Consider the following 20,270-nt stretch of genomic DNA (forward strand, 5'->3'; position numbering starts at 1 on the left):
TCGGTGACACCGAGACTAAAGGTCAGACTGATCTTCACGACGTCCTTCAGAGTTTCCTTTAGGAGTATCCTTTCTGCTAAGGGAAGTGTCCCTGCAAACGACGTATAAAATTGACGCCACTTCAGCTGCTTTCATTTTGAGTAGAGTTTTGGGATTTCTTAGCTTTTCCTCAACTTTACTCTTCAGCTGAAATAAAGTTCATTTCAATGAACTCATTTCACCTTTGCTGAGCAGCTGCTCTTGCAATTGCTGCTACAACTTGATTCCCCTCTCCAGATTCACAACCCGTGGCTTTGGGCTTTTCAATGTTTATTATTCATTTAGTTCTTCCTTCGTGCTTCCATGGTGGGCAGGAACAGACGTGTCCCCCTGCGCGGCAATGGGGGGCAGCTGGGGGGCTCCTCTCTGCTTGCCTCTCCTCTTCCAGCCGCACGCACAGGCAGCGATGGGACCAAACTGGGGCACGCTCCTGGCCCCCTCAGCAGGGAGCTCTCGGAGCTCTGCAGGGCAGGCAGCACAGCCCCAGCCGGACCCCAGCACGCTCCCACAGCCGCCTGGCACGGCCCCGCAGCCCTGCGCACACACCTGGGCACCTTTTCCACCGCCCGGCCCGGGCCTGGGCTCCGCATCCCCTGCTGCCACCCCCCAGTGACGCACTGCCCATGTCACAGTAGGCAGGGGGTGCCCCATGGCACAAAGGGGCGGGGACGCCCTTGGCCCCGGAACGCTGGCCCCAACGGCCACACAGGCCTGCGATGGCTGCCCGTGCTGACGGGGAGGCTGCTCGGCTGCCTGCTCCTGCTGCTCCAGCCTCCGCTCTGGACACAAACTCAACCAGAGCAACTCAGCTCCTCTCTCCTCAGGCCCTCACCTCAAACGGCTCTCAGCACCCTACAGGACACCGACCGAACTAAACCACCGCACGCTCCTGGCCGCTCCTTTCCGGCACTGGGCCGCACAACTGTCCATGCTCTCCAGGACAGGTAAGATCGCCCCAACCCACACCCTACCACGCTCTCACAGCAAGCAGCCAGGTGACACGCTCGGGCCAGGACGGCAGTGACCGCTCCATCAGGACGACGGGACACGGACAGCCTCGGTGAGACGCTAGAGACTCTTGGGCACAGAGGCAGGGGCTGCCCGTGGTCATGGGCGGATGCTGCTCCGTTTGGTGCTTCTCTTTCAGCCAGAATCACACAGCGATGGAACCAGACCACGGCACACTCCTGGCCTCACTGCCCTCGACCACTCAGCTGGAAGGAAGAGCTGCCAACGCTCTCCAGGACAGGTAAGATCGTCCCAACCCACACCCACCACGGTCCACAGCAAGCAGCCAGCTGACACGATCGGGCCAGGACGGCAGTGACCGCTCCATCAGGACGACGGGACACGGACAGCCTCGGTGAGACGCTAGAGACTCTTGAGCACAGAGGCAGGGGCTGCCCGTGGTCATGGGCGGATGCTGCTCCGTTTGGTGCTTCTCTTTCAGCCAGAATCACACAGCGATGGGACCAGACCACGGCACACTCCTGGCCTCTCCCAAAGGACTAGTCAGCTGGAAGGAAGAGCTGCCAACACTCTACAGGACAGATAAGCTATCCCCAACCCACACCCACCACGCTCTAACAGCGAGCAGGATGGTGACATAACTGGGCCAGAATGGCAGTTACTGGTCCATCAGGATGACGGGAGACGGACGGACGGGGTGAGACCACGAAACCCTCGGGCACAGAGGCAGGGGCTGCTGCTCCGTTTGTTCCTTCTCGTATTAAAGCCTGACACACACCGATAGGACCACACCATGGCACACTCCCGGGCCTCTCTCCCCTTCAGAACTCAGCTGGAAAACCTGTCAACACTCTCCAGGACAGGTAAGATCGCCCCAACCCACACCCTACCACGCTCTCACAGCAAGCAGCCAGGTGACACGCTCGGACCAGGACGGCAGTGACCGCTCCATCAGGACGACGGGACACGGAGAGCCTCGGTGAGACGCTAGAGACTCTTGAGCACAGAGGCAGGGGCTGCCCGTGGTCACAGGGGGATGCTGCTCCGTTTGGTGCTTCTCTTTCAGCCAGAATCACACAGCGATGGGACCAGACCACGGCACAATCCTGGCCTCTCTCCCCTTCAGAACTCAGCTGGAAAACCTGCCAACACTCTCCAGGACAGGTAAGATCGCCCCAACCCACACCCACCACGCTCTCACAGCAAGCAGCCAGGTGACACGCTCGGACCAGGACGGCAGTGACCGCTCCATCAGGACGACGGGACACGGACAGCCTCGGTGAGACGCTAGAGATTCTTGGGCACAGAGGCAGGGGCTGCCCGTGGCCATGGGCGGATGCTGCTCCGTTTGGTGCTTCTTCTCTTTCAGCCAGAATCACACAGCGATGGGACCAGACCACGGCACACTCCTGGCCTCACTGCCCTCGACCACTCAGCTGGAAGGAAGAGCTGCCAACGCTCTCCAGGACAGGTAAGATCGCCCCAACCCACACCCACCACGGTCCACAGCAAGCAGCCAGCTGACACGATCGGGCCAGGACAGCAGTGACCGCTCCATCAGGACGACGGGAACACGGACGGATGTGGTGAGACGCTCGAGACCCTCGCGCACAGAGGCAGGGCCTGCCCGTGGTCACAGGGGGATGCTGCTCCGTTTGTTCCTTCTCTTATTAAAGCCAGACACACACAGCGATGGGACCAGACCATGGCACACTCCCGGCCGCTCTCCCCTTGAGAACTCAGCGTGAAAGGATGCCAACACTCTACACGACAGATAAGCCACCCCCAACCCACACCCCACCACGGTCTCACAGCATGCCAGAAGATGACATGGTTGGGCTATGAGGGGCATCTCCTGGCCGTCAGGGAGACGTGAGATGGATGGCCTTGGAGTGAGGCTGGGAGAGCCTCACTCAGGGTGCAGGCGCTGACCCTGGCAACGGGCTGGGGCTGCTCTTTTTGGTCATTTTCCTTTCTCACCCCATCACAGAGCCCCGAGCACACCAACGTCTGCCACTGTCCTTTCCCTCCTCTGCCCTCTCCCTCCGCGGCCACTGACCTGAAGGCTGGTGCAGCTTTCTACAACCACAGCCACCGGAGGAGCAGGAAGCACACAAGGACCCCGTCCCTACCCGGCCATGGTCCTACAAGCACACCAGCGGGGACCGCGGCTATGGACAAAGAGAGCTCGGCACGCCCCCGCGCCACCCCACCCCACCCCACTCCTCTCTCAAACCTTGCTCAAATAAAGGTTCTGATTCACCACCTCATCGGCTGCTTTCTCCTGCCCTTCTTGGGGAAACCTCGGGGGGCTCTGCCTTTTGCAGAAGGAGCGAGTGCACCAGCCTCCGCTTCTTCAGATGCTGGCATCAAGAGAATTTCAAAGCAGATTAAGTGTCCTAATGTAAGACCAGAGTCTGCAGGCGTGGGTCTGGAAACCAGTGTGCTCCCTCTTTCACCAAGGGACCGCATGTGTACAAGGAAGGAACAACATTTAACACAAAACCTCATCTGCTGTGATGGAACTGCTTGAGGAAATTCCCCTTCCTGACATGCACTCCGCGCCCAACGTGCAGCCGCTGGGGGGGCTGCCCCGCTGCTGGAAATCAAAGAGAACCATGCTTTCGACCTGGGAAATTAAGCGCCTCTCGTAGCTTTGCTGCACATTTCTCGCACGCACCTGCCTTGCCACGGCTGGCCATCACAGATCACTTTAGGCCAACTTCTTCCTAGTCAGCTTGGCTACCTCCTGCTTACACACCTGACCGCCAGGAACAAACTGGGACAGATTTAAAACAAAAGCCCAGGGGGCGGCGCTACTTTTGCACACTCACGCTCCCGACTCTTGTAGGAGGCGCATCCAGAAATGCCCCATGCACTGAAACACAGCCCTGCGCTGGGAGGGAATCCGCAGCTGCAGGCACTCGAGTCAGGGGCCTCTTGGAAGGCCAAAAGGGAAAGGCTGAGGAGATTGGGAAGTTTTGTGTCAACCTCAGCATGGGGAGAAACGGCTCCCCAGCATGCGGAGCGCTCCCAGTTTCCCCGCGGCCCTCTTTCCCCCAAAAGAGCTTTTCAGTGAGGGAGAAAACAGCGTTCCAGCCCCAAACACGCTGACGACCACAAATGGCACCTCACAGAACTAAACCGTGGAATTACTCCAGAAAGATGAACGAGACCCCAGTGCTGCCAATCAAACAATGAAATGCTGCCACGGGGGACTGGGAGCAACAGGTGCTTGTCAAGAACAAATCCTTGGGCTTTCAGGAGACGTCTTTCCTATCACCGCTTCTTTTAGGAGGCTGCAAGATAAAGGAGTGCAAAGCAAATTAACAGACAGCATAAGGCAGTCACTTGACATTCTCCGTATTGATTCCTTTTCATTAGCTCCTAAGCACTCTGTGCTCCCGCAGAGACAGTCTCCTCCTTCCTCGGCTATCTCATTAGAATAAAAATACTTTTAAAGGCTCTGGAGCCGACCTCTGCATACATCTCCAGAACTACACCTTCATGTCACGTCTTTTGCAATCAGCATTTATACCAATTTGAGGACTGAGAACGGCACGTGACTGGGTTTTCTGCACGCTTCAAACACCTGGGTTGCCTCTTACAAACACTGTCCATTAAACCTGCACTGCAGTCCTTCTGGGCTTCAGAGAGAGGGGCAGAGGAAGCCAACAGATTGGCCAGGAAGATATTTATTGTGCCCAAAATTAGCACGGGAATTTGGGCATGTCATTGCCTGTCTTCAAGGGTTTGCTTCCTGTTGGCGGAAGGTTTTTCTGGGCACGTCCAGAACCATCTAACGAGCGGATTGCTTTTTGTCAGACAGAAGAGAAGACCTTGGGCTCTGTTGCCCGAGGTAATGTCTGAACTCCACTTCTGTGAATTTGCTTCAGGACCTTGCTGCCTTTAACCGTGGCGCAAATCCTGAGGTCGCTGGAAATCATCTCAGTAGAATAATTCGCCTTTAGAGTACTTGCCAGTCCAGTTCAGTGAGCTTAGCGGCCTTTTAGCGGCAAAAAACTTACAGCACACCTGCGCTTGCATACCTGGTCCTCTCCCGGCACCAATAAAAAAGCGTAATGGTGCTGTGCTCCCTCTCTGCACCCACCAGGAAACCACAGGGAAAAAAAATCACACTGGGAGAGCTGATGTTTGACAACCTTAGTCCAGGAGCCAACCTGACAAGCACGGCACCTGCGAAGCTCAGGCAGGAAAGCCTGAAACTGTGCCTCGGCAGCCGCAAAGCCTTTTGTAACCCCGTCCTCCGGAAATCGGCAGCCTACTTCTTCTCAGCTTCTGGCAGAGCAGACACTCCTCTCGTTAATAAAGGAAAGCATCTCCAAGGAATTCTCAACCGCTGGAAAGAAGGCGGAGGTGAAGCAGTCACTTCATTTGCACAGCTCCGATAAAGGCATTTGGCTTTGGAATACAACACGCCCCTCTTCCGTGGGACATTCCCTAACAAAACTAAATGCTTAACCATGACCAAGGGGCTGAAAAACCTCCTCGGCTACCAGGAGCGCCGAGCCAAGGCTGTGCATAAGCGAGCTCCCCACCTGCAGCAGCTTGCCCAGGCCCTAAGGTCGGTGCCTGCTTCCCCTGACCCTTCTGCAGGCTGCGCGGGCACCGTGGGCAGCCCCCCTTGCACGGTCAGTGCCCAGGGAAGTTCCTCCAGTCTTGCCAGGGGATTCCGGGTTTCCAGAACTCCTGACCTTGCTACAATTCATCTCAGGGTAGGCTCTGCCAATAGGAGGGGGAAACATCTTCTTGGTGTCGGGTCCTCAGGGCTTCAGCAGCTCTGCACTCGGACACTTCACATCATCCTGTGCCCAGACAGGCTGTGGCGTCTCCTTCTCTGGAGACAGCCAAACCCACCTGGATGCCATCCTGTGCAGCGTGCTCCAGGTGATCCTGCTGGGCAGGGGCCGGGACTGGATGATCTTCAGAGCTCCCTGCCAACCTCGGCCGTTCTGGGATTCTCTGATCTTTCCGTACTTAATTCCACAAGCAAATTACGACACACTTGGGAAAACGCTGGCTGTTTTACGCTGGGATAGATGCTTATCCTCCACTCCCAGGCCTGCCTGCCTGCCAGCCAGCAGAGCCTCTGACGTGCTGCTTCTCTGCTAAGGGGTGCCCGCAGCAGGATGCAGCAGCGCTGCGCAGAGGCACCGGGGGGGAAGTCAAGTGCAAGCAGCAGCACAGCCTCCAGATCCTGCTCCCCCCCTTCATCATTCAAGAAGGTTGCAGCAGTCACCGGAAGAAAACTTTTTGCCCCGTTTCTGCTGGCCGCCCGCTGACCATCAACAGCTCCGGGCCCACCCTCGCTGCTGACCAAAACGACCCCTGCCAAGGAGAGGCAGAGCTTTTCGGCTGGGTCACAGCCTCACTGTGGCCCTGACCCTGCTCAGGCACGTCCCAGCTCCCGCTGAAGTCCAGCCCCCTACTTAGAGCACTACAGAATCACAGAATCATCCACGTTGGAAGAGACCTCCAAGATCACCTAGTCCAACCTCGGACCTAACACTAACAAGTCCTCCACTAAACCATATCACTAAGCTCTACATCTAAACGTCTTTTAAAGACCTCCAGGGATGGCGACTCAACCGCTTCCCTGGGCAGCCCCTTCCAATGCCTAACAACCCTTCCGGTAAAGAAGTTTTTCCTAATATCCAACCTAAACCTCCCCTGGCGCAACTTTAGCCCATTCCCCCTCGTCCTGTCACCAGGCACGTGGGAGAACAGACCAACCCCCACCTCGCTACAGCCTCCTTTATGGTACCTGCAGAGAGCGGTAAGGTCGCCCCTGAGCCTCCTCTTCTCCAGGCTGAACAATCCCAGCCCCCTCAGCCGCTCCTCGTAAGACTTGTTCTCCAGACCCCTCACCAGCTTCGTTGCCCCTCTCTGGACTCGCTCGAGCACCTCCGTGTCCTTCTTGTAGCGAGGGGCCCGAAACTGAACACAGTACTCGAGGTGCGGCCTCACCAGAGCCGAGTACAGGGGGACAATCACTTCCCTAGCCCTGCTGGCCACACTGTTCCTTATGCAAGCCAGGATGCTGTTGGCCTTCTTGGCCACCTGAGCACACTGCTGGCTCGTGTTCAGCCCACTATCAACCAATACTCCCAGGTCCTTCTCTGCCAGGCAGCTTTCCAACCACTCATCTCCCAGCCCGTAACGCTGCTTGGGGTTGTTGTGCCCCAGGTGCAGGACCCGGCACTCGGCCTTGTTGAACTTCGTACAGTTGGCCTCAGCCCACCGCTCCAGCCTATCCAGATCCTCCTGCAGAGCCTTCCTGAGCAGATCGACACACGCACCTAACTTGGTGTCGTCTGCAAACTTACTGAGGGTGCACTCGATCCCCTCATCCAGATCATCGATAAGGACATTAAAGAGAACTGGCCCGAGTACTGGGCCCTGGGGGACTCCACTAGGGACCGGCCTCCAACTGGATATAACTCCAGTTAAATTTAACTGGATTGCAACAGCAGGCGTGCTTCTAGCCACACGTGCCTTTTTGCGGAGAGAAAGCCAAAGAACGTGGCAAACCGCAGCCTGCTGCACCCTGAGGGGCAAGGGCAGAGCAAACCCCGGGCTGGCACAGCTGGGACCATTCCCGCAGAGAGCTGCAACGTCCCTGACAGCACTTTTGTTCAGGGGGACCTGGGGCCAGGTGGGACAGCCTCGGGTGTGCCTCCCACTGCGCGCTGCAGCCTCTCTCGCCTCCGGTTCGGTCACTGTTCTCTGCAACGTGCCGTGCCCTTCAGCACACCTTCCCCCTCTTTTTCTTGGGGAAGAAACGTCTCGCTTCCTCTTACACGTTTGCTATTTGTGGGTAGGGAAAGGAGGAGAAAATACACGGCACTCTGTGTACAAATGCCTTCTCTTCCTTATGGCGAGGCAGCAGGCCATCCAGGCAGTGCTCCATCATCCCCAGAAAAACTGCCTGCTTTATTCTAACCTGGCTCTCTGCAAGAACACGGGCTGAAGTTCCCAACGGCCTCATGTGCTCATGCAGCAACATGGAAGCTGCTCTGCAAGCTCCGTGCATTTACTTATGGTCAAACGAAGCCAAATGCCACTTCGTCCTTGAAAGCGACCAACAAAGGTCACTGATGTCTGCCGCTGGGGCTGGGGAACCACTGCGTGGGGAACTCCGCTGGCTTCAGCAGAGCCCCCCTGCATGACGTCACCCAGAATTCTGACCCAAAATTGGACTGATTTCGGTGACACCGAGACTAAAGGTCAGACTGATCTTCACGACGTCCTTCAGAGTTTCCTTTAGGAGTATCCTTTCTGCTAAGGGAAGTGTCCCTGCAAACGACGTATAAAATTGACGCCACTTCAGCTGCTTTCATTTTGAGTAGAGTTTTGGGATTTCTTAGCTTTTCCTCAACTTTACTCTTCAGCTGAAATAAAGTTCATTTCAATGAACTCATTTCACCTTTGCTGAGCAGCTGCTCTTGCAATTGCTGCTACAACTTGATTCCCCTCTCCAGATTCACAACCCGTGGCTTTGGGCTTTTCAATGTTTATTATTCATTTAGTTCTTCCTTCGTGCTTCCATGGTGGGCAGGAACAGACGTGTCCCCCTGCGCGGCAATGGGGGGCAGCTGGGGGGCTCCTCTCTGCTTGCCTCTCCTCTTCCAGCCGCACGCACAGGCAGCGATGGGACCAAACTGGGGCACGCTCCTGGCCCCCTCAGCAGGGAGCTCTCGGAGCTCTGCAGGGCAGGCAGCACAGCCCCAGCCGGACCCCAGCACGCTCCCACAGCCGCCTGGCACGGCCCCGCAGCCCTGCGCACACACCTGGGCACCTTTTCCACCGCCCGGCCCGGGCCTGGGCTCCGCATCACCTGCTGCCACCCCCCAGTGACGCACTGCCCATGTCACAGTAGGCAGGGGGTGCCCCATGGCACAAAGGGGCGGGGACGCCCTTGGCCCCGGAACGCTGGCCCCAACGGCCACACAGGCCTGCGATGGCTGCCCGTGCTGACGGGGAGGCTGCTCGGCTGCCTGCTCCTGCTGCTCCAGCCTCCGCTCTGGACACAAACTCAACCAGAGCAACTCAGCTCCTCTCTCCTCAGGCCCTCACCTCAAACGGCTCTCAGCACCCTACAGGACACCGACCGAACTAAACCACCGCACGCTCCTGGCCGCTCCTTTCCGGCACTGGGCCGCACAACTGTCCATGCTCTCCAGGACAGGTAAGATCGCCCCAACCCACACCCTACCACGCTCTCACAGCAAGCAGCCAGGTGACACGATCGGGCCAGGACGGCAGTGACCGCTCCATCAGGACGACGGGACACGGACAGCCTCGGTGAGACGCTAGAGACTCTTGGGCACAGAGGCAGGGGCTGCCCGTGGTCATGGGCGGATGCTGCTCCGTTTGGTGCTTCTCTTTCAGCCAGAATCACACAGCGATGGGACCAGACCACGGCACACTCCTGGCCTCACTGCCCTCGACCACTCAGCTGGAAGGAAGAGCTGCCAACACTCTCCAGGACAGGTAAGATCGTCCCAACCCACACCCACCACGGTCCACAGCAAGCAGCCAGCTGACACGAATCGGGCCAGGACGGCAGTGACCGCTCCATCAGGACGACGGGACACGGACAGCCTCGGTGAGACGCTAGAGACTCTTGAGCACAGAGGCAGGGGCTGCCCGTGGTCATGGGCGGATGCTGCTCCGTTTGGTGCTTCTCTTTCAGCCAGACACACACAGCGATGGGACCAGACCACGGCACACTCCTGGCCTCTCCCAAAGGACTAGTCAGCTGGAAGGAAGAGCTGCCAACACTCTACAGGACAGATAAGCTATCCCCAACCCACACCCACCACGCTCTAACAGCGAGCAGGATGGTGACATAACTGGGCCAGAATGGCAGTTACTGGTCCATCAGGATGACGGGAGACGGACGGACGGGGTGAGACCACGAAACCCTCGGGCACAGAGGCAGGGGCTGCTGCTCCGTTTGTTCCTTCTCGTATTAAAGCCTGACACACACCGATAGGACCACACCATGGCACACTCCCGGGCCTCTCTCCCCTTCAGAACTCAGCTGGAAAACCTGTCAACACTCTCCAGGACAGGTAAGATCGCCCCAACCCACACCCTACCACGCTCTCACAGCAAGCAGCCAGGTGACACGCTCGGACCAGGACGGCAGTGACCGCTCCATCAGGACGACGGGACACGGACAGCCTCGGTGAGACGCTAGAGACTCTTGAGCACAGAGGCAGGGGCTGCCCGTGGTCACAGGGGGATGCTGCTCCGTTTGGTGCTTCTCTTTCAGCCAGAATCACACAGCGATGGGACCAGACCACGGCACAATCCTGGCCTCTCTCCCCTTCAGAACTCAGCTGGAAAACCTGCCAACACTCTCCAGGACAGGTAAGATCGCCCCAACCCACACCCACCACGCTCTCACAGCAAGCAGCCAGGTGACACGCTCGGACCAGGACGGCAGTGACCGCTCCATCAGGACGACGGGACACGGACAGCCTCGGTGAGACGCTGGAGATTCTTGGGCACAGAGGCAGGGGCTGCCCGTGGCCATGGGCGGATGCTGCTCCGTTTGGTGCTTCTTCTCTTTCAGCCAGAATCACACAGCGATGGGACCAGACCACGGCACACTCCTGGCCTCACTGCCCTCGACCACTCAGCTGGAAGGAAGAGCTGCCAACGCTCTCCAGGACAGGTAAGATCGCCCCAACCCACACCCACCACGGTCCACAGCAAGCAGCCAGCTGACACGATCGGGCCAGGACGGCAGTGACCGCTCCATCAGGACGACGGGAACACGGACGGATGTGGTGAGACGCTCGAGACCCTCGCGCACAGAGGCAGGGCCTGCCCGTGGTCACAGGGGGATGCTGCTCCGTTTGTTCCTTCTCTTATTAAAGCCAGACACACACAGCGATGGGACCAGACCATGGCACACTCCTGGCCGCTCTCCCCTTGAGAACTCAGCGTGAAAGGATGCCAACACTCTACACGACAGATAAGCCACCCCCAACCCACACCCCACCACGGTCTCACAGCATGCCAGAAGATGACATGGTTGGGCTATGAGGGGCATCTCCTGGCCGTCAGGGAGACGTGAGATGGACGGCCTTGGAGTGAGGCTGGGAGAGCCTCACTCAGGGTGCAGGCGCTGACCCTGGCAACGGGCTGGGGCTGCTCTTTTTGGTCATTTTCCTTTCTCACCCCATCACAGAGCCCCGAGCACACCAACATCTGCCACTGTCCTTTCCCTCCTCTGCCCTCTCCCTCCGCGGCCACTGACCTGAAGGCTGGTGCAGCTTTCTACAACCACAGCCACCGGAGGAGCAGGAAGCACACAAGGACCCCGTCCCTACCCGGCCATGGTCCTACAAGCACACCAGCGGGGACCGCGGCTATGGACAAAGAGAGCTCGGCACGCCCCCGCGCCACCCCACCCCACCCCACTCCTCTCTCAAACCTTGCTCAAATAAAGGTTCTGATTCACCACCTCATCGGCTGCTTTCTCCTGCCCTTCTTGGGGAAACCTCGGGGGGCTCTGCCTTTTGCAGAAGGAGCGAGTGCACCAGCCTCCGCTTCTTCAGATGCTGGCATCAAGAGAATTTCAAAGCAGATTAAGTGTCCTAATGTAAGACCAGAGTCTGCAGGCGTGGGTCTGGAAACCAGTGTGCTCCCTCTTTCACCAAGGGACCGCATGTGTACAAGGAAGGAACAACATTTAACACAAAACCTCATCTGCTGTGATGGAACTGCTTGAGGAAATTCCCCTTCCTGACATGCACTCCGCGCCCAACGTGCAGCCGCTGGGGGGGCTGCCCCGCTGCTGGAAATCAAAGAGAACCATGCTTTCGACCTGGGAAATTAAGCGCCTCTCGTAGCTTTGCTGCACATTTCTCGCACGCACCTGCCTTGCCACGGCTGGCCATCACAGATCACTTTAGGCCAACTTCTTCCTAGTCAGCTTGGCTACCTCCTGCTTACACACCTGACCGCCAGGAACAAACTGGGACAGATTTAAAACAAAAGCCCAGGGGGCGGCGCTACTTTTGCACACTCACGCTCCCGACTCTTGTAGGAGGCGCATCCAGAAATGCCCCATGCACTGAAACACAGCCCTGCGCTGGGAGGGAACCCGCAGCTGCAGGCACTCGAGTCAGGGGCCTCTTGGAAGGCCAAAAGGGAAAGGCTGAGGAGATTGGGAAGTTTTGTGTCAACCTCAGCATGGGGAGAAACGGCTCCCCAGCATGCGGAGCGCTCCCAGTTTCCCCGCGGCCCTCTTTCCCCCAAAAGAGCTTTTCAGTGAGGGAGAAAACAGCGTTCCAGCCCCAAACACGCTGACGACCACAAATGGCACCTCACAGAACTAAACCGTGGAATTACTCCAGAAAGATGAACGAGACCCCAGTGCTGCCAATCAAACAATGAAATGCTGCCACGGGGGACTGGGAGCAACAGGTGCTTGTCAAGAACAAATCCTTGGGCTTTCAGGAGACGTCTTTCCTATCACCGCTTCTTTTAGGAGGCTGCAAGATAAAGGAGTGCAAAGCAAATTAACAGACAGCATAAGGCAGTCACTTGACATTCTCCGTATTGATTCCTTTTCATTAGCTCCTAAGCACTCTGTGCTCCCGCAGAGACAGTCTCCTCCTTCCTCGGCTATCTCATTAGAATAAAAATACTTTTAAAGGCTCTGGAGCCGACCTCTGCATACATCTCCAGAACTACACCTTCATGTCACGTCTTTTGCAATCAGCATTTTATACCAATTTGAGGACTGAGAACGGCACGTGACTGGGTTTTCTGCACGCTTCAAACACCTGGGTTGCCTCTTACAAACACTGTCCATTAAACCTGCACTGCAGTCCTTCTGGGCTTCAGAGAGAGGGGCAGAGGAAGCCAACAGATTGGCCAGGAAGATATTTATTGTGCCCAAAATTAGCACGGGAATTTGGGCATGTCATTGCCTGTCTTCAAGGGTTTGCTTCCTGTTGGCGGAAGGTTTTTCTGGGCACGTCCAGAACCATCTAACGAGCGGATTGCTTTTTGTCAGACAGAAGAGAAGACCTTGGGCTCTGTTGCCCGAGGTAATGTCTGAACTCCACTTCTGTGAATTTGCTTCAGGACCTTGCTGCCTTTAACCGTGGCGCAAATCCTGAGGTCGCTGGAAATCATCTCAGTAGAATAATTCGCCTTTAGAGTACTTGCCAGTCCAGTTCAGTGAGCTTAGCGGCCTTTTAGCGGCAAAAAACTTACAGCACACCTGCGCTTGCATACCTGGTCCTCTCCCGGCACCAATAAAAAAGCGTAATGGTGCTGTGCTCCCTCTCTGCACCCACCAGGAAACCACAGGGAAAAAAAATCACACTGGGAGAGCTGATGTTTGACAACCTTAGTCCAGGAGCCAACCTGACAAGCACGGCACCTGCGAAGCTCAGGCAGGAAAGCCTGAAACTGTGCCTCGGCAGCCGCAAAGCCTTTTGTAACCCCGTCCTCCGGAAATCGGCAGCCTACTTCTTCTCAGCTTCTGGCAGAGCAGACACTCCTCTCGTTAATAAAGGAAAGCATCTCCAAGGAATTCTCAACCGCTGGAAAGAAGGCGGAGGTGAAGCAGTCACTTCATTTGCACAGCTCCGATAAAGGCATTTGGCTTTGGAATACAACACGCCCCTCTTCCGTGGGACATTCCCTAACAAAACTAAATGCTTAACCATGACCAAGGGGCTGAAAAACCTCCTCGGCTACCAGGAGCGCCGAGCCAAGGCTGTGCATAAGCGAGCTCCCCACCTGCAGCAGCTTGCCCAGGCCCTAAGGTCGGTGCCTGCTTCCCCTGACCCTTCTGCAGGCTGCGCGGGCACCGTGGGCAGCCCCCCTTGCACGGTCAGTGCCCAGGGAAGTTCCTCCAGTCTTGCCAGGGGATTCCGGGTTTCCAGAACTCCTGACCTTGCTACAATTCATCTCAGGGTAGGCTCTGCCAATAGGAGGGGGAAACATCTTCTTGGTGTCGGGTCCTCAGGGCTTCAGCAGCTCTGCACTCGGACACTTCACATCATCCTGTGCCCAGACAGGCTGTGGCGTCTCCTTCTCTGGAGACAGCCAAACCCACCTGGATGCCATCCTGTGCAGCGTGCTCCAGGTGATCCTGCTGGGCAGGGGCCGGGACTGGATGATCTTCAGAGCTCCCTGCCAACCTCGGCCGTTCTGGGATTCTCTGATCTTTCCGTACTTAATTCCACAAGCAAATTACGACACACTTGGGAAAACGCTGGCTGTTTTACGCTGGGATAGATGCTTATCCTCCACTCCCAGGCCTGCCTGCCTGCCAGCCAGCAGAGCCTCTGACGTGCTGCTTCTCTGCTAAGGGGTGCCCGCAGCAGGATGCAGCAGCGCTGCGCAGAGGCACCGGGGGGGAAGTCAAGTGCAAGCAGCAGCACAGCCTCCAGATCCTGCTCCCCCCCTTCATCATTCAAGAAGGTTGCAGCAGTCACCGGAAGAAAACTTTTTGCCCCGTTTCTGCTGGCCGCCCGCTGACCATCAACAGCTCCGGGCCCACCCTCGCTGCTGACCAAAACGACCCCTGCCAAGGAGAGGCAGAGCTTTTCGGCTGGGTCACAGCCTCACTGTGGCCCTGACCCTGCTCAGGCACGTCCCAGCTCCCGCTGAAGTCCAGCCCCCTACTTAGAGCACTACAGAATCACAGAATCATCCACGTTGGAAGAGACCTCCAAGATCACCTAGTCCAACCTCGGACCTAACACTAACAAGTCCTCCACTAAACCATATCACTAAGCTCTACATCTAAACGTCTTTTAAAGACCTCCAGGGATGGCGACTCAACCGCTTCCCTGGGCAGCCCCTTCCAATGCCTAACAACCCTTCCGGTAAAGAAGTTTTTCCTAATATCCAACCTAAACCTCCCCTGGCGCAACTTTAGCCCATTCCCCCTCGTCCTGTCACCAGGCACGTGGGAGAACAGACCAAACCCCACCTCGCTACAGCCTCCTTTATGGTACCTGCAGAGAGCGGTAAGGTCGCCCCTGAGCCTCCTCTTCTCCAGGCTGAACAATCCCAGCCCCCTCAGCCGCTCCTCGTAAGACTTGTTCTCCAGACCCCTCACCAGCTTCGTTGCCCCTCTCTGGACTCGCTCGAGCACCTCCGTGTCCTTCTTGTAGCGAGGGGCCCGAAACTGAACACAGTACTCGAGGTGCGGCCTCACCAGAGCCGAGTACAGGGGGACAATCACTTCCCTAGCCCTGCTGGCCACACTGTTCCTTATGCAAGCCAGGATGCTGTTGGCCTTCTTGGCCACCTGAGCACACTGCTGGCTCGTGTTCAGCCCACTATCAACCAATACTCCCAGGTCCTTCTCTGCCAGGCAGCTTTCCAACCACTCATCTCCCAGCCCGTAACGCTGCTTGGGGTTGTTGTGCCCCAGGTGCAGGACCCGGCACTCGGCCTTGTTGAACTTCGTACAGTTGGCCTCAGCCCACCGCTCCAGCCTATCCAGATCCTCCTGCAGAGCCTTCCTGAGCAGATCGACACACGCACCTAACTTGGTGTCGTCTGCAAACTTACTGAGGGTGCACTCGATCCCCTCATCCAGATCATCGATAAGGACATTAAAGAGAACTGGCCCGAGTACTGGGCCCTGGGGGACTCCACTAGGGACCGGCCTCCAACTGGATATAACTCCAGTTAAATTTAACTGGATTGCAACAGCAGGCGTGCTTCTAGCCACACGTGCCTTTTTGCGGAGAGAAAGCCAAAGAACGTGGCAAACCGCAGCCTGCTGCACCCTGAGGGGCAAGGGCAGAGCAAACCCCGGGCTGGCACAGCTGGGACCATTCCCGCAGAGAGCTGCAACGTCCCTGACAGCACTTTTGTTCAGGGGGACCTGGGGCCAGGTGGGACAGCCTCGGGTGTGCCTCCCACTGCGCGCTGCAGCCTCTCTCGCCTCCGGTTCGGTCACTGTTCTCTGCAACGTGCCGTGCCCTTCAGCACACCTTCCCCCTCTTTTTCTTGGGGAAGAAACGTCTCGCTTCCTCTTACACGTTTGCTATTTGTGGGTAGGGAAAGGAGGAGAAAATACACGGCACTCTGTGTACAAATGCCTTCTCTTCCTTATGGCGAGGCAGCAGGCCATCCAGGCAGTGCTCCATCATCCCCAGAAAAACTGCCTGCTTTATTCTAACCTGGCTCTCTGCAAGAACACGGGCTGAAGTTCCCAACGGCCTCATGTGCTCATGCAGCAACATGGAAGCTGCTCTGCAAGCTCCGTGCATTTACTTATGGTCAAACGAAGCCAAATGCCACTTCGTCCTTGAAAGCGACCAACAAAGGTCACTGATGTCTGCCGCTGGGGCTGGGGAACCACTGCGTGGGGAACTCCGCTGGCTTCAGCAGAGCCCCCCTGCATGACGTCACCCAGAATTCTGACCCAAAATTGGACTGATTTCGGTGACACCGAGACTAAAGGTCAGACTGATCTTCACGACGTCCTTCAGAGTTTCCTTTAGGAGTATCCTTTCTGCTAAGGGAAGTGTCCCTGCAAACGACGTATAAAATTGACGCCACTTCAGCTGCTTTCATTTTGAGTAGAGTTTTGGGATTTCTTAGCTTTTCCTCAACTTTACTCTTCAGCTGAAATAAAGTTCATTTCAATGAACTCATTTCACCTTTGCTGAGCAGCTGCTCTTGCAATTGCTGCTACAACTTGATTCCCCTCTCCAGATTCACAACCCGTGGCTTTGGGCTTTTCAATGTTTATTATTCATTTAGTTCTTCCTTCGTGCTTCCATGGTGGGCAGGAACAGACGTGTCCCCCTGCGCGGCAATGGGGGGCAGCTGGGGGGCTCCTCTCTGCTTGCCTCTCCTCTTCCAGCCGCACGCACAGGCAGCGATGGGACCAAACTGGGGCACGCTCCTGGCCCCCTCAGCAGGGAGCTCTCGGAGCTCTGCAGGGCAGGCAGCACAGCCCCAGCCGGACCCCAGCACGCTCCCACAGCCGCCTGGCACGGCCCCGCAGCCCTGCGCACACACCTGGGCACCTTTTCCACCGCCCGGCCCGGGCCTGGGCTCCGCATCACCTGCTGCCACCCCCCAGTGACGCACTGCCCATGTCACAGTAGGCAGGGGGTGCCCCATGGCACAAAGGGGCGGGGACGCCCTTGGCCCCGGAACGCTGGCCCCAACGGCCACACAGGCCTGCGATGGCTGCCCGTGCTGACGGGGAGGCTGCTCGGCTGCCTGCTCCTGCTGCTCCAGCCTCCGCTCTGGACACAACTCAACCAGAGCAATTCAGCTCCTCTCTCCTCAGGCCCTCACCTCAAACGGCTCTCAGCACCCTACAGGACACCGACCGAACTAAACCACCGCACGCTCCTGGCCGCTCCTTTCCGGCACTGGGCCGCACAACTGTCCATGCTCTCCAGGACAGGTAAGATCGCCCCAACCCACACCCTACCACGCTCTCACAGCAAGCAGCCAGGTGACACGATCGGGCCAGGACGGCAGTGACCGCTCCATCAGGACGACGGGACACGGAGAGCCTCGGTGAGACGCTAGAGACTCTTGAGCACAGAGGCAGGGGCTGCCCGTGGTCATGGGCGGATGCTGCTCCGTTTGGTGCTTCTTCTCTTTCAGCCAGAATCACACAGCGATGGAACCAGACCACGGCACACTCCTGGCCTCACTGCCCTCGACCACTCAGCTGGAAGGAAGAGCTGCCAACGCTCTCCAGGACAGGTAAGATCGTCCCAACCCACACCCACCACGGTCCACAGCAAGCAGCCAGCTGACACGATCGGGCCAGGACGGCAGTGACCGCTCCATCAGGACGACGGGACACGGAGAGCCTCGGTGAGACGCTAGAGACTCTTGAGCACAGAGGCAGGGGCTGCCCGTGGTCATGGGCGGATGCTGCTCCGTTTGGTGCTTCTCTTTCAGCCAGACACACACAGCGATGGGACCAGACCACGGCACACTCCTGGCCTCTCCCAAAGGACTAGTCAGCTGGAAGGAAGAGCTGCCAACACTCTACAGGACAGATAAGCTATCCCCAACCCACACCCACCACGCTCTAACAGCGAGCAGGATGGTGACATAACTGGGCCAGAATGGCAGTTACTGGTCCATCAGGATGACGGGAGACGGACGGACGGGGTGAGACCACGAAACCCTCGGGCACAGAGGCAGGGGCTGCTGCTCCGTTTGTTCCTTCTCGTATTAAAGCCTGACACACACCGATAGGACCACACCATGGCACACTCCCGGGCCTCTCTCCCCTTCAGAACTCAGCTGGAAAACCTGTCAACACTCTCCAGGACAGGTAAGATCGCCCCAACCCACACCCTACCACGCTCTCACAGCAAGCAGCCAGGTGACACGCTCGGACCAGGACGGCAGTGACCGCTCCATCAGGACGACGGGACACGGAGAGCCTCGGTGAGACGCTAGAGACTCTTGAGCACAGAGGCAGGGGCTGCCCGTGGTCACAGGGGGATGCTGCTCCGTTTGGTGCTTCTCTTTCAGCCAGAATCACACAGCGATGGGACCAGACCACGGCACAATCCTGGCCTCTCTCCCCTTCAGAACTCAGCTGGAAAACCTGCCAACACTCTCCAGGACAGGTAAGATCGCCCCAACCCACACCCACCACGCTCTCACAGCAAGCAGCCAGGTGACACGCTCGGACCAGGACAGCAGTGACCGCTCCATCAGGACGACGGGACACGGACAGCCTCGGTGAGACGCTAGAGACTCTTGGGCACAGAGGCAGGGGCTGCCCGTGGCCATGGGCGGATGCTGCTCCGTTTGGTGCTTCTTCTCTTTCAGCCAGAATCACACAGCGATGGGACCAGACCACGGCACACTCCTGGCCTCACTGCCCTCGACCACTCAGCTGGAAGGAAGAGCTGCCAACGCTCTCCAGGACAGGTAAGATCGCCCCAACCCACACCCACCACGGTCCACAGCAAGCAGCCAGCTGACACGATCGGGCCAGGACGGCAGTGACCGCTCCATCAGGACGACGGGAACACGGACGGATGTGGTGAGACGCTCGAGACCCTCGCGCACAGAGGCAGGGCCTGCCCGTGGTCACAGGGGGATGCTGCTCCGTTTGTTCCTTCTCTTATTAAAGCCAGACACACACAGCGATGGGACCAGACCATGGCACACTCCTGGCCGCTCTCCCCTTGAGAACTCAGCGTGAAAGGATGCCAACACTCTACACGACAGATAAGCCACCCCCAACCCACACCCCACCACGGTCTCACAGCATGCCAGAAGATGACATGGTTGGGCTATGAGGGGCATCTCCTGGCCGTCAGGGAGACGTGAGATGGACGGCCTTGGAGTGAGGCTGGGAGAGCCTCACTCAGGGTGCAGGCGCTGACCCTGGCAACGGGCTGGGGCTGCTCTTTTTGGTCATTTTCCTTTCTCACCCCATCACAGAGCCCCGAGCACACCAACGTCTGCCACTGTCCTTTCCCTCCTCTGCCCTCTCCCTCCGCGGCCACTGACCTGAAGGCTGGTGCAGCTTTCTACAACCACAGCCACCGGAGGAGCAGGAAGCACACAAGGACCCCGTCCCTACCCGGCCATGGTCCTACAAGCACACCAGCGGGGACCGCGGCTATGGACAAAGAGAGCTCGGCACGCCCCCGCGCCACCCCACCCCACCCCACTCCTCTCTCAAACCTTGCTCAAATAAAGGTTCTGATTCACCACCTCATCGGCTGCTTTCTCCTGCCCTTCTTGGGGAAACCTCGGGGGGCTCTGCCTTTTGCAGAAGGAGCGAGTGCACCAGCCTCCGCTTCTTCAGATGCTGGCATCAAGAGAATTTCAAAGCAGATTAAGTGTCCTAATGTAAGACCAGAGTCTGCAGGCGTGGGTCTGGAAACCAGTGTGCTCCCTCTTTCAGCAGTTTGTTCCTTCTTCGACCACAAATCACTCTGACAGGGACTCTACAGTGCTTAGACTGAATTTCTTCTTTTCCCACCGTGCTGGTGGGACTGCTGCTGTCAGTGGAGCAGCAGCACCACTCATTACTCCAGCAAAAGGAGCTTGCTTACAAGGCACGCTCTCTTCCTTGCAGGTCAGTCCTTGTGTCGCTGCAAGCTCCTGCGGTGGCTGGCTGTATAAAGCACCAGCTTGCCTGGGTCATGGTTTGTACCTGCGCTCTCACGCACAAAGCACCATCCTCGCAGGGCTGTCGGGGCACTTCAGAGACATCCTGATGGAATGTGTGACTC

General features: G+C 57.6%; 1 protein-coding gene and 1 long non-coding RNA gene across 11 annotated transcripts; both read left to right on the forward strand.

Moving 5' to 3' along the window:
- The first annotated feature begins 272 nt into the window (after positions 1 to 272).
- LOC121070861 lies at positions 273 to 19,743 on the forward strand. Of its 10 annotated transcripts, none has more exons than XM_040558614.1 (9): positions 273 to 1,288; positions 9,218 to 9,333; positions 9,421 to 9,522; positions 9,725 to 9,825; positions 10,184 to 10,219; positions 10,485 to 10,522; positions 18,547 to 18,644; positions 18,721 to 18,759; positions 18,850 to 19,743. In XM_040558614.1, the coding sequence occupies exons 1-9, from the start codon at positions 1,157 to 1,159 to the stop codon at positions 18,953 to 18,955; spliced, it is 768 nt and encodes a 255-aa protein (XP_040414548.1). In that variant the 5' UTR covers positions 273 to 1,156; the 3' UTR covers positions 18,956 to 19,743. The 10 variants fall into 10 exon arrangements, with proteins under 10 accessions (XP_040414548.1, XP_040414550.1, XP_040414547.1 ...); XM_040558616.1 differs by having other exon boundaries at positions 18,736 to 18,759; XM_040558611.1 differs by lacking the exons at positions 9,421 to 9,522; positions 9,725 to 9,825 and adding exons at positions 9,600 to 9,634; positions 10,310 to 10,407 and having other exon boundaries at positions 275 to 1,288; positions 9,218 to 9,330; positions 10,185 to 10,222; positions 10,484 to 10,522; positions 18,721 to 19,743.
- LOC121070864 lies at positions 1,857 to 2,732 on the forward strand. The gene is made up of 3 exons (XR_005820269.1): positions 1,857 to 1,871; positions 1,949 to 2,287; positions 2,378 to 2,732. It is a non-coding gene; the product is annotated as an uncharacterized LOC121070864 (long non-coding RNA).
- Positions 19,744 to 20,270: the final 527 nt, after the last annotated feature.

Source organism: Cygnus olor, chromosome 5 (assembly GCF_009769625.2).
Source record: "Cygnus olor isolate bCygOlo1 chromosome 5, bCygOlo1.pri.v2, whole genome shotgun sequence".
Taxonomy (NCBI): Eukaryota; Metazoa; Chordata; class Aves; order Anseriformes; family Anatidae; genus Cygnus; species Cygnus olor.

Coding starts and splice junctions, on each gene's coding strand:
- LOC121070861 (XM_040558610.1), top strand. CDS start 1,157: ATGCTGCTCCGTTTGGTGCTTCTCTTTCAGCCAGAATCACACAGCGAT. Junction 1,289..9,217: donor GCCAACGCTCTCCAGGACAG/GTAAGATCGTCC, acceptor TCTCCAGGACAG/GTAAGATCGCCCCAACCCAC. Junction 9,334..10,309: donor ACGGGACACGGACAGCCTCG/GTGAGACGCTAG, acceptor CTTCTCTTTCAG/CCAGAATCACACAGCGATGG.